Raw genomic sequence first — 14,473 nt, 5'->3', positions numbered from 1 at the left:
CTTATTTGCAACGAGGCTCTAAAAATCTTAGATGCTTTTCATGAAGTTTCTTAAATAACAGTTAGTGATGCTGTGTTTCGACTGATTCTTTAGCAGGAAAAAAAAAAAAGCAGGAAAAATTTAAAGCGTGCATATCATTTAGGGATTAAATAAAAACTATTAAACCCTTATTTTTTTTCTCCATTTACGTTATCTTCGCTTTCTTGCAAGGACCACGAATGGCAGAGATTTCATATTTTGAAAAAATGGGGATCACAAAGTTTGGTGTGCGTAGGCTTATTATCTGTTTTGAAAATAACTACTGAATGTTGCGCGTTCTTCAATTTTATGCGTTTTATGAAGCATGTAGTCGCTTCTCCTCGCTCCTCGGTGAACTATGCCAGACACGGCGTTTGTATTTCGTTCAACTAGGAAGCATCTTGTGGCTGACAAACGATAGATGTTGAATCTGTTTAGGTTCATCACAGTGTTTCTGGAAAGTTACTTACCAAACGTTCCAGAAGGTCAGGCTGCCATTATTCTCAATGTTTCCCAGAATCATAAAACAACTGCAGATGATACCAACGCAACATACGGCTAAAATAAGGGAATATTAAGTGAAATTGTGTGGCGAAATTAACGCTCACTTTCCTGGCTTAAATAAAAGCATTGGAGATAAATGCTGCATGAACGACCTTTCCTTTCCTATTTTCGTCTGTCCAACAAGGTTTGTAGTTGGTTTCTCCAGTGTCGTCGGTGAAATACAAGGTGTAGCTTGTTCATATTCGTCTAGAATAAGAAAGAGGTCATAAGTAATCTGCAGGTAATGTTTAAAGTGTCTGTGTGATTGCGGTAGTTGCAATACACTACGTACGCAAATGCTCCGGAAGATTATGAGTGTGTTTTACGAGCGGCGCGAAATTTAGCCCGCTGCCTTGGCATGACTACAGAGGCCGCCAATATCAAGTTCAGCGATTTCGGGGCATTTGTAGTCATAGTAAGTTCGTGTGTGCGTAAGCATGTGGAGTAAAGGCAACTTATAAAAAAAATTCCTCTAGCAAATACGCCACATAGTTTAGGTATATATATATGTAAACCGATTAGCGAAATACGAATACACACATTAAGATTGACAACATTCGCTAGGTCAGTGGATCACAACGCACACCTCTTTAAATCAGTTCGGATATGGCCACTAAACATTGTGCGAGGTCGGTCAAGTCACTGATCAAGTGTTAGCTTAAAACGAAGCACTTCCATTAAGCAAATATTTGCATTACCTACACGGAACACGAGAGCCTGTATTAATAGTCAATTTAACCTGCCTATCTGTAAAATTATTTATGGAAAGAGGTTACTCGAATTAATTTCGGCCCTAATTAGGAATTCTACTTCTAATGATGTTAAAGCTATAATCACTTTTTATAAGCACTATGCAATTCTTAAATATGCGCATAACAATTATTGGGAGTTATCATCTTCTCGCATATTTTTTTTGCTATATTTATAAAACTTGTGGGTTTCTGTATGTTACGTAACTGCAAATTAAAAAAATATATGCATTTTCTTTAATGGTCCCGCTACTAGCCTCGATGGCTATAGGTTGCAACAACACTTTGTGTACTTGTAGTGAACTTTTTTTCTGGAGGAGATAAAGAAAATCAAAAACAAAAACGAGAAGTGTCACGTTGGGCGTTATAAGCTAGATTTCTGGATATCCGAAATAAAAGTACCATACACCAAGTTTCCACATAACGAGAATTGGGGGGGGGGAGGGGGGAGTCGTGGTAAGTGTAATATGTGGCAAAGCTTTCAAGTTCTAGGCTTAATAAAAGCGTTGTAAATAGTTACGGAACTTTGCTTTTTCCGCATATTTATGTTTCATGCGAGGTCCGAATGACATCTCTGACAGTCGATTTCAGCTTTGTTGAATGTTTTACGTGGCTGTATCGTCACCTTGCGTTATCGCACAAATTGGTGTTATTTTTCCCATATTTCACGCGTCCTAATATGGCAATGTAATCGCCACCTACATATTCCATACAATTCGGTCTCACACGTGCCAGAGTAGACAACTGTCTCCTTCTTTTCCGATGTAAGCACAGTACACACCTGCTTCTGTTTGAAACATAGCTAATAGAAGTCGATTGGAAATTGGTTTTCTTTGTAGTTACCTTTTCCAATGCTTCTTGTAACATCTTACGCAGGACATTACTAGTGCTCGTATTTTTGCAGTTCTTTGTGTCCATTTATTCTAGTAATGTCCCCCTCGCTTAATCAGAGTTGCAAATATTTTATGATCATAGCTCTCCCCACTAATCATTGCCATTATTTTCGTATATATATATATATATATATATATATATATATACGCAGAAAAAAGACGACGAACTTTTTGGAAGACTTCTTTACTTAACGTTTTCGGCTGGTAGACCAGCCTTCGTCAGAGTACAGTACTGTACTCTGACGAAGGCTGGTCCACCAGCTGAAAACGTTAATTAAAGAAGTCTTCCAAAAAGTTCGTCGTCTCTTTCCTGCGTATGTTACGTCGGGTCCTGCGTGCTGAACTTTAAAGAAAACCCATTATATATATATAATTTAAGACATATACGGACCTATTTTACGCCCCTTTACAGCCATGTTTCATTCTTTGTTACCGTCATTCTTACACCTTTCGTTTGACGCTATTTGCCCAGAAGTGGCCCTTGTGCCATTAAAATCCGTTAATCACTCAAACAATCTATTAATATCATGTTTTCCGGTAACCGAACTATGTCTGGAGGAAAGAAGCCACTGTCAAGCTGATGTAGCCTTTAACTTCTCGTTGAGTTTTCTGTGTTTGAACATGGTTGGCTGTCAGAAAAAATCAATAAAATAAAATGGCACACTGTGGGAAACGGTGAATGTCTTACTGGGCGTGACACTGAACTGGACATCACAGCTGTCACTGCTGCACATTTTGGCCGATGGGGCGCACATTTAATTTTTTTGTGTTTGGTAATTCGCGCAAGTTATCGAAACAGCCGATTCTGTGTCGACTGCCCCGTCAACCGTCACTGAATATGACACACTGTCACTGGTGCGAAGACGAAGATGGAGGTTGCCCTCCGCAGGTCAGCGTTAAATTTATATTGTCGAAGCGAAGCTACCCATTTTACGTGACAGGGTCGACAACTGTTGGTAAAATGTATATGCTGACCGCTGCTCTAACTTTGCTAAGAATATCTTCACGAACGCTTCGAATTGCTCCTGTTATGTTCAATTTTACTGGCATGGAATCGAAGAAACCGCCGAGTTCTTTCTGTAAAATATAGCGAGATAAACAAGACAGCGTCTTACTAGTAGTTACGCTGGTACGTCCAAACACATGGACAATTTAAAAAACAGGGAACGCACATAGTAATGAATAATGTACTACTACCGCAACCAGAACCATACCTTCGACAATGAGGCAGCAGTTGAGTCATCGTTATCTGCCATAGCTGCAACAAACAAACAAACAAACAAACAAACAAACATACAAACAAACAAACAAACAAACAAACAAACAAACAAACAAACAAACAAACAAACAAACAAACAAACAAACAAACAAACAAACAAACAAACAAACAAACAAACAAACAAACAAACAAACAAACAAACAAACAAACAAACAAAAAAGCATGAACAACACAACAAACCTTCCCAGAAAAGAAGGGCACTGGCCAGCAAAAGTGTTGAGATCAGAGTATCGGAAAGAGACAACACTTTTAGCACAGTTCTGCACCGGGACATTGCTTAAATATATTGCGTTGGTCGAACAGGCACATGGAGGCAGTACAACTTGATTTCACCCTTTAATTCCCACCGTACGAAGAAGGAACACTTTGTGGCAACACTGGTCTCTAAACGTTTGCTCGCGAGTATTGCTACATTGGGGTAAACTGTCAGCCCTTGCCAGACGTAGAAATGACGCGTGCACGTAATCCAGAAATGTGTCATTAGGCCCAGACAGTAAGCGAACCTGCATAGTTCTTCCAAGGGGTCAGATGCCACAGAAACTCAAGTCCATAAAAAAATAAAGAAAGAAACTCTGGAATTTAGGGAACGAGAGACTGGAGTGTAAAGAAAGGGCTAAACAGCGTGGCTCTAGAAGCATTACGCTGAGCCCCCTTCTTTCTAGACTTTGATTGGCCGCTCCTTAAAACAAAAACACTGATACACAGAGATTACACTAGGAGGACAGAAGACATTTACTCTGCGCAACTAACGGGACGGTGAGACACAAATATCAGGCAGAGTGCTAACGATACCTCATTAACGCCATCCAGGAACCATTTCATAGGGATACTACAGTAATGGATGCACCCACCAAACTGCAAACACAACAGAAGCACTAACAGGCGCACCCCGTATTCCGAGGAAATGCTTACGTAGGTCATCACTTCCCTCCAAACTGAAGCTCAGCCTACTCCGTCTGCCGAGTGGCTGACTCAGGCCGCACGCATTGCGGGTCGACGGTATCTGGCAAATCGCATGGAATTGGCAGTGATGCAAGCGACCAGCGAGTCTCTGAACGGAGGTGATTGGTCGCTCACTAACGTATATTAACGCGATTCTTTCTTTGACTCTTTGCCCCTGCACTATGCGTGGGTGGCTGTGTGGTTGTCTGGCCGAGTAAACCCGGCCGATTCCGGAGACTGTAATGAAAGGTGGCGGCTTGGTGGGCCGACGTTGATACCAGTGCTCATCATACGCATCTCTCGAAGGCAGTTTGGAACTGTGGCGTATTCTGAAGGTATAGTGCAACTCTCAGCAGGCCTAAAGCTATTACTTTACTCTGACAAACACCCACCGATGGCACCTGCGCAATATTTGAAGTTTTCTCTCGCTCTCTTTGTAGCCCTCCTGATTGCGATGAAACTCGACAAAACCTTACTCCTTACTGATTGAACGGCAAGGTCTGTTAGGACTCGCGCAGTGAGATGCACCCGAAGTCGTACAATATTTATTTATTTATTTTCAAATACTGTTAGCGCTTTAAGGCCGATGCAGGGTGGGAAGAAATACCTATGAAAACAGTGCAAACATTAACCGCACTTCAGACAGGGCCTCCAGCCGCCAACATTACAATTGTAACATGTGCACAACAGCAATAATATACACAGGGCTGTGGAATAGTATATAATAGATATATAGAGTAACATTCCTAATGATATACAAAACATACACTTCAAGCCAAATAAACAACTCTATCCCCAACTAGTAAACATGTCCATCAAAGGCGAGGTGGCGCATCAGAGAACATTGAAACATGTTTAAGGAAGGTGACTGCTCTAAATCACATGGCAGCGAGTTCCACTCCTCAATTGATCTGCGGCAAAATGAGAGTCTATAAAGGTTCATCCGAACCATTATGGACATGAATTGGGAATTGTGGCCACTCATTAATCGTCATGATGAGCGATGCCTTAAATATTGCCCCACGTTCAATTTAATGAAATCGTTATTTAGCGAACAGAAGAACTTCAACCGTGCTATTACTCTGCGCTCCGAAAGTAGAGAAATTTAAGCTGTTTTTTGCATATCATTTGCTGAATCTGTAGATCAATACCTTGAAAAGATAAACCTAGCCGCCCTCCTCTCAACCATCTCAATTTTATCAATCTGGTATTTCTTGCACGAGTATGGTAGCTGCATACTCTAGCGTCGGTCGCACAAGAGATAAACATGCAGGTAATCTGACTTTTGCCGATGCAAGCCTTAATTTTGTTCTTAACGTCCGAAGCTTTCTTTCTTCTGTGTTGAATATATTAAATACATGTGATATTCGAACCAAGTTCTTTGTTATTCTGACGTCTAAATATTTAAAGCTATTGACACGTGTCAAGGTATCTCTGCCCATATTGCAATCAAAGATGAATATATTCTTAGTTATTTTCGTCACTCTAACATAACATAACCAAACTTCTGATGTGGCATTGCCTCAGTTTTGAATTTCGTTTCTTTAGTTCTAGTAAACCAAACATGTACTCAAGACAAAAGATAGAAAAAACCTCTCTGAAGTTCCACGAGAGTAAGGTAGCAGACTAGGGCATTCCTCTGAGTGACTCGTATTTTTGTCGCACCACACTTCGTACGCTCCTCGCGACTCTCCGGTAACATTTCACTCTTTAGAGTTTCTTAATCTTTGAATTTCCTAAACAAATCCGCACAGCCGGAAAAATGGTGCGATTGCTAAAACTGGGCGTGTTCAAATAATCTAATTTCTGAATGGAATCGGGCATGAATATTTCATAGAAAAGACCTGTTATGTCGAATACTTTTCATTTCCGAAGTGAAATACAAAGTTTATGTGAAATCCGTTTGTAGAAAAAACAAAAAAAAAGCTTTTTACATTATTTGTTATGTGCATGCAATGGACTTCCGGTCAGCTGAGGGGCTCGTGAATGATGGACAACTTAGTTCAGTTATCAGCTGCATTACCACAGGGGCTCAAGTTTACTTTTGAACTTCCCAATGACAACTGTATTCAGTTTCTGGATTTTAAGATTTTCTTTTCGTCATACGACCAAGCACACTGGAGGTATAGTCCAAGATACAAGAAAAGCATTTTGTCTTTCGATAGCGCACTTTCAAAAATTGATAAACAGGGGCATAGCCACCACATGTCTTCATGGCACTTTGCAAAAGTAATGTGTTCACCAAATTGAGCATAGTGTGTCTAGCCAAGTAGACAGATTGAAACATGCAGAATTTCCAGTGTCTGTCATTTCATCTGTCTGCCAGACATTACTTCAACAATTAAAACGGAGAAGGAAGTTCCCAACCAAAGGTAGTGACAAGAGACCTGTACATGTTATTCCATACCTGCATAAAGTTTCACATAATTTGAAAACGGTCGCAAACCGACACAATGCTAATCTAGTCATTTCAGCGCCTTTTAAATTGTCAGCAATATGTAACCTCCGAAACAAAACACATCAGAAACGCATGCAATATCATACTAATCACGGGACTAATCACATGGAAGGTACTTCAAATCTTGTGGATCAGATAGATTGTGCACACGTTTATATGGGTCGAACTGACCAGTGCCTCAACGACAGGGCCAGGCAGCAGAACAATGACGTTAGAAAAGGTTCACGAGGGTTGCAATGTGGGCTTGTTGGTAATGCATCTTGAAGGGGGGTATGGTAGCGCGATTCAAAGACGGGACAAAAGAAGACACAAAGGGACACACACAGCGCTGTGCGTGTCCCTTTGTGTCTTCTTTTGTCCCGTCTTTGAATCGCGCTACCATACCCCCCTTGTTAGAAAAGGATACGGTAGTCATTTGGCTGAACACTGCAAGAAGTGCGCATGTACTTACATTCATGTTTAGCGACACAGCTTTCTTAAGGCAAGAATACACAATAACAGAACGTGAAATAATTGAAGTGCCTTTTATAAGAAAGGCAGGTGACAAGTGCGTCAGCTGTCCATCTTTGGCTTTGCAGGAAAAGAGAAGTGGCGTTTCTTTCGAGGTATCCAGGCACATGAACTGAATGACCATACAAACGCCTACCTATGATCTGAATGACTTATACAGTCTTTTGTGTGTATGACGATGAGTGCATGATGTATGTGATGCGCAGTGCATAAATAGAGGATCGTTTGAAATAAACGTCCGTTGGAAGTAGTGCCAGTCTTGTCGTATGCATACCTTTTTGGCTTCGTCTTTGGCGCGTTTGTATGAAAACTGTCAAGGTGAGCCAACTCGCTCAAACCAAGGTATTGTTGCTATTGCTTTGTTGCACTCATGCGAGTCTTCTTTGGAACTCACCTTGACTCTTGCCGCAGGTGCGTACGCCTATGTTCTTAGATCAGTCTTTCATTTTTCAAGTAACAGCGCGTCCAGTTGCTGGCAGGAAGGCCATCGTTGCTGGTCACACTTTCTGTTGGGGCGGGTAAACTTAAAACATCACTCCTGCTTGTTCCTCTAATGCTTCGGTAGGCCGTGATTCAACTTGTGGCCTTGCTCCATCGCTGTCAAATCGTGATTCAGCGACGGTCAGTTGACATGTGCTCTAAGTATTTATTTCAGGAGATGACTTTGCAAAGCGACATTCTGCGACGTGTTATTGCCAAGAAGAACCGACCGGAGTACGTTCTCTTGGTACACTCTTTTTTTAGCCCACCAGCTGTGGACTGCATGACCACGCAGACGTACGTAATACCGACGTTTGATTACACAGTGATATGAGGTTTGGCAGAAGCAATTACTCGGATAATCCATCTTAACACCAAAGCATGCGCCACAATGTTACAGTTGACCGGAAAACGCTGATTATTCTCTGTCAAATTTCCACAGGTGGTCTGCACCAATCAAAACACTAATTCGGGTACAGAAGCAATATTCGGTTGAAGAAGCTTGTCCGCAATGAGCTGGGCAGTCTTTTTCATTACTTTGACAAAGTCGCTGCCCAAAGGCATCTGAATCGAGCCTGGGCAGATGACAGGAACTCCACTCGCTTCTATAGTACATTCTTTGTCATCATATTAGCTTCGATGCTCCTGCCTATAGAGGATCTCGTTTCACCGGCGGAGTTCGGTTGAAGTTTTGCTCGTCAGAGTTCCTTGAGGCTTAACATTTTCGAAACGTCTTCACTGATGAACGTCCGCGGACTTTCTCCATCTGTCATGCCTGGAACGAATCCGCATATTTGTGCAGAAACAATCAGAGAGAGAGAGAGAGAGAGAAAGAGAGCGAGAGAGACAGACAAAGGAAAGGCTGGGATGTTAACGAGAAAAATTGTGGTTTCTTACCCTGCAAGGGAAAAGGTAAGTGAAATTTAGGAATATAGGAAGAGAGGAAGGCGAGTACAGATACGGGAAGAACTTCAGCATGGCCGAGTTGATGCTTACTGCATATCATAGTGACTGCAAAGACAGACAGGGACAGCGGAAGGGAACACAACAGCCGCCCATGTCGTTTTTGTGTTCTCTTCCGCTGTCCCCGTCTTTTTTTGCAGTCAGTATGATATAGAGATACGGGAATCGGCGCACAAAATTAAAGTGGCACACGTTACAATCACAGTGTATCTCGTAAGTCCATAGACCACAGGACGCGAACTAACGCTCTGGTTGCCTTTAGCGCGCATGTCCGTCGTGGCCACTGCTCCAGTATCTTTTGCTCTGACAGTGGCAAGCTGTGCAGCGTCTCTAACGTGGTACATTCCACCTGCCTTACCATGCTATAACGTGGGCAGATGCGCAGAAGATGTGAAATATTTTCTTCACAGTCACAAGTGTCACAGGTAGGGCTGTCGACCCACCCAATTATGAGAGAACATGGTTTGGTGAACGCGACACCAAGTCACAGTCGGTATAACAAAGTTTCTTTAAACCTTGGTAGACGAAGAGGCAGATGCATCTTCAAGTTAGGAACCAGGGAATGTGGGCGATTGTTCGTAGAACTCGTTGATTTGCAGGAGGCTTATGTACAATCGCGTGTCATAAAACGAAGTGTAGCTGCTATTGGGATTTTGGTCCGGGTTTCAGGGTTCAGAGCCCAGTTGGCCCCTTGCATCAATTAGCTATCCGTGAAGATCAGCTAGTAGCGATTTGAGGAGCCTGGCCTTGACAGTCGTTACACCGTCTACAAAACGCTGTGGTTGCTCTTACATCGAAGGGAATTTCTTTGTTGACCCGTTAATAGTCAGCGCCAGGCCCCGTTGTTGTCTAGGTGGGCTTTGGTGAATTGGTCACTCCGTGGGAAGAACGCCAAGAATGCCCTTGCCACTTTGAGACGCAACACTGCTGCGTCTATGCATGCGAGTGAAGTTGAGCTATACGTGCCACAATCGTGAGCAAAATGGGCGGCTTGGTTGGCGCGATTGTTTCCGGTGACATCACAGTGTACCGGCAACGTCTGGTAAAGCATATCGCTTCCTTGTGTTGCTCGATGGGGTAAATGTCGCATCTCCGACACAAATTTTTTATGAGAATCGCGGCATTTTGAACTGTGTATTCTTTAGAGGGCCTGCTTTCGAGTCACAAAAAATCGTCCAACGACGAGGTAGCTCCTGAAGAAAAAGCGTGAGTGCCGCTCCTGTAGCTCCTGTATAGCTTGAAAGACAGAATATTTGGATCTTCATTTTAACAGACTTCACTTGTATAAAAACTGCTTCTGCCAAACTAGAAGATTTCCCAAAATCGTCAGTATAAGCATAGAGTCAGGTGCGGTGCTCCTTATACATAAAATGTAGCGTTGCTTGTTTTAACATTGCTATCGGTACACCAGATTTTATTTTGAAACCAGGAATACTAAGGTGTACCTAGGGTTGGCGCATATGTCCCAAATGCGATGGCGGTCTTCTAGAAGGTGTAAAATCGGATGGCAGATAGCCACGGTGCTGTGCAATGATGTTGGCGTCCGTTGTACACGGCCCGATTGTGAGTAGGCAAGCGAGATGGTGCGATCGAAGCCGACTAAGGTGCCTTATATGGGTCCTAAGAGCGTCAAATGAAACGCGTGTCGTGATCGGGTGATCGAGGTGATCACGTGTGATGACTATGGTAGCTGCTGTAGATGCACACATCGGGAGTTCGAGACACGTCCTGAGTGCTTGAGCTTGGAGATTCTAAAGTGTACAGATGTTAGACGCACAAATGTTTCCCAGTACAGGTGTATTATACCTCTGGAAGCCGAGAAAGGCTGTACGGTACAATCGCAGCATCCAGCGCACTGATGAGCCCCAAGACTTCTCACCGAGCAATGTGACAAGATGAACAATTCCTGTCATCCTCTTAAAAAAATCCCCGATAGGAAAGTCTGCTGAAGTACTTGGGAATATGTGCAAGATGAACTCACATGGAGATTTATGTTTTCCGCCATAGGTCCTTAGCGTTTACCATTTGGCGGCAACCTAGGGTCGCACAATGACGACACGTGCCTTCCGTTACACTTTTTACAATGTATGTGATGTCGGCTATTCAGAGGAAAGTGACCCCGCATAGTTCATCGAAAACAACGACTGCCTTTGGTCAGTATTCTTCAATTTGTCTTTTTTTTGTGAGCGATGCATCACAAATCTTAGTGTAAAGCTGATCTGAAGTGCAAAAGAAGAACGTCGTATCTTTCTTATATGACGATGCACATAAAAGTGTGGAAGACTGTGAAGACGATCTTTCCCTGTCAACGTGATTATTTATGTGCGTCTCGTCTCGATTGTCGTTAGTGATCTATCTTTCCCTAATTTCAGCTTCCACGGGGAGGTTATCTAGAAGATATTGGAGTTTGCGCTAGGCAACCGCAGCTACTGAAAGTACAGTTGTTGCTACTGCAGAGCCCGTAGAATAGCAACATGCCCTTGAACGAGTCAAAGTGGCCACGTGGTGGTGACACCTTACGGCTGTATCTGTCGCTAGCACCTTCAGGATGACATCTGTCATCATCGCGAAGTACGTTGCAGGAGTGACTTTAAGTCCCTTTAGTCCACGTATATGGCACTGGAGGTGATCTAGAAACTTGCGCATTCCTTGTACACCAGGCGACGACGATACTGATTGTATTGACCGCAACTTCTCCAAGTGTTCGCGGATTATGAGGCACGTGTTTCCAAATCGCCGGTAAAGTACGCCCACATCTTAGACCCTCCTGCGGATTGCAGTCCATTAATCTACGTAGCTGCTTTGGCGACCAACAAATTCCGCAAGGACAAAAATTTTGCGCCTTTTGTCAAGCTATGGTTTTCACGCACAACTATGTTGAATTGCTCCCCAAACCACTGCTTTTAGAAAATCTATCTCTTAAACATTGGAATCTGCAGTTCTGGGAGCTTGACAGAGACGCTGTGCTGAATTCCAGTTCTGCCCGTTTCTTTGTTTGAATAAGTCCCAGTCACCGATGGTGAACTTTGTGCTGAGATTTTCAACGCAGTCTCACGTGCTCTGAGATGACTTAGCATGACCTCTTCATACGTGAAGCCTCTGAGAACTCTGTCGCAATATATTCGTCGCTCATGACTTCTTCATATTTCGAGTTATTCTTTAGGAGTTCACACTTGTTGAACATTAGCATTTCAATGCACGCCGTGACTGCTTCTACGTCGGCAGCGTCTTGAAGACGGCTTCAGCTTCAATATTAATTTGAGTGTTCTGTTGCTGACGCGCTGTCCTCTTGTCATTTAACTTGTTCATGCTGAGATAACATTCACGTGAAGCTGTTTAACTGTACCTCTCAAAATCACTGTCAATCTGATGACCACAAGCTGGGAGAAATAGGAAACAAGATGTGTAAAGTGTTGTATTTCTTCAATTCCACTCATAAACCCAAGGTAGATTGAGCTCCCAAGACATTCTAGTGGTGTATTGGCAAAAGTAATTATGTGTTCAAAACTAGTCTATCTTGTCGCGTCTGCGACAAGTTGTCATATTAGGGCGGCGGTGACAGCAGAGTAGCAGCGGGTAAAAGCTGGCAGAGAAAGAGTGATCATGTAATCGCTGCCTACTCAGTATACATGGCAGTGAGCTGCAGTTTTTAACATGTGGACATGCAAATTTAAGGCGATGCTAAGCTTTTTTTTGGATCGAATAGAGTTTTACACGGCAGCCCGGCCAGTTGCATGCACGGAACTGCTGAAATAAAGGGACGGTACACTGTGCACGTATTCAGACATTTTGCACAAAGAACAAAAAACGTGAGGAAAAGAATGAGTGTAAGGAAACATGATAGAATGTTTGATGGGTGCGCGGCAATGACCACCCGGCCATTCATACGTGACGCGCCCCCGAGCGTCCTCACAAGCCGGTAGCGGTGCCGGTTACTGTAACAGCTCCATTTGCGTATAGCATGTGCAGTAATAAACCGAGCTGTCTTAAATATACTTCAGGCACCTCCCATTAACAAGCGCATCCGTGCGGATGCGCTTTCCTCACGAACAGCTGAACAACTGTAGCTGAAGTACAGTGAACTCGCTGAAGCAACCCGTCCCGTTTTTGTTCCTAGCTTCGTACTGATACACGGGACACGCCAACCTTTCTTCGTTCTGTGTGCGTATATGGACGTCTTTTTTTATTTCCTTCCGAAGTATCGGCTATCGACTTTCTGGTAAGAAACCCCATTCATTATAATGCTGCGCCGCTGGAGGCTGCAGTGCGGCCGGTGGCATTTGTCAAGAGTGGTCAACGCCCGCACCGCCGCATCATTCTACGCTGAAAGGCCCGCTCCCAGAAAGCCGCTGGCGCCACTAGAAAGCCTTCTAGTTCACTGTACCCGCGGGCAGCTGCAGCCAGATGTTAAGCTCAAGGTCGAAGACCCGGAGCCACACGCCGGCGAGTAACGCCGCTAAACAGGTCGGCTGGGGAAATAGATCTCCTATCGCTCTTAGCAACACAGATTCCCCCCCCCCGCCCCGCCCTTCCCAATACCCATAAGAAAAATTGTGAGGAATGCATGCAACTCAAAGCGCTTGCAGTTAAGCAAAATCAGCAAATCAGGGCGCTTCTTGCGCGCATGGAGGCGTTCGAAAAATCGAAAAGTAGCGAGGATGAAACAAAACGCTAAATTCCCAGGAGGGACGCTCAGCCCAAGCCCCCAGGAACAGCTATGGAGACAGAGAAAATAGAATCGAGCCCGTCTGAGGAACCAGCGTGGGCCAAGCCCATTCAAGCCTTCACCGAGATGATCACACAGCTTGCCAGCCAGATCGGCTTGGCAACGTCCAGGATGGCCAAGATCGACGCGCTAGAGGCTAATGTCAACCAGCTCATACTAACCACACAGAAAGCCAAACAGGGAGCCTCGTATGAGAAAGCGTGTATGGGAAGTAGTCCACGACTACCAACTTGAGCCAAGATGGGGGAAAGGCGTAAAAATAGGAAGGAAGATACAACGACCTTAGCCGAATGGAACTGTCGAGGAATCAAGAGCAATATAGGTGAATTACACCAATACATAGATAATGGTGAACACAAACCAGATATCCTTGCAATACAAGAAACGGATTCGCGACCCAAACTCCCAGGGTACGTCACATACACCGATCCCTTTTGAGAAAAACACAGCAATCCTAGTCCGAAGCAACATAGTTGCGACGCAGCTCATGACCAGCCAGAGACGGTGTGAACGCGTTCTTTTGGAAATTCACTGCAGAGGCACAGGAAGCATAGACAACATCTTTTTGTACTCAACGCATACTGTCGGCCCTCCAAGAAGGATCTGCACATAGAGGGCACGTTACTCGAACGCACGGGAGAGGCGGGCAGCCGACCCCTATTGATATCAGGAGATTTCAATGCGACTCACTCAATAAGGGGCTACAAATTTTGCTCCAAGAGAGGCCGGCTGCTGGCGAACCTCATGGATCAGTGCAACCTAGCCCTCCTCAACGAACCAGAAACTCCCACCCGCATGGGCACAAGTACGTCCCAGGCCACCACTCCAGGCCTTACCCTGCTGAGGGGAACCTTAGACGTGTTGTGGCAGAATACGGGGGTGAACCTGGAGTCGGATATTGTTACTCCCCGG

The 14,473-nt window shown here is 44.0% G+C and overlaps 1 protein-coding gene across 1 annotated transcript in view; it reads left to right on the top strand.

Moving 5' to 3' along the window:
- Nucleotides 1–13,552: 13,552 nt before the first annotated feature.
- The window catches only part of LOC135912531 (mucin-4-like), a 67,351-nt gene continuing 66,430 nt past the window's right edge, over nt 13,553–14,473 (top strand). The window contains exon 1 of the mRNA XM_065444987.1: nt 13,553–13,763. Within this exon, the coding sequence (XP_065301059.1) occupies nt 13,553–13,763 (211 nt within the window). The remainder of the gene's footprint in view (nt 13,764–14,473) is intronic.

This window comes from Dermacentor albipictus, chromosome 2 (genome assembly GCF_038994185.2).
Source record: "Dermacentor albipictus isolate Rhodes 1998 colony chromosome 2, USDA_Dalb.pri_finalv2, whole genome shotgun sequence".
In the NCBI taxonomy this organism is placed as follows: domain Eukaryota; kingdom Metazoa; phylum Arthropoda; class Arachnida; order Ixodida; family Ixodidae; genus Dermacentor; species Dermacentor albipictus.
Note: the sequence above shows the minus strand (reverse complement) of the source record. Positions and strands in the feature narration are given on the sequence as shown.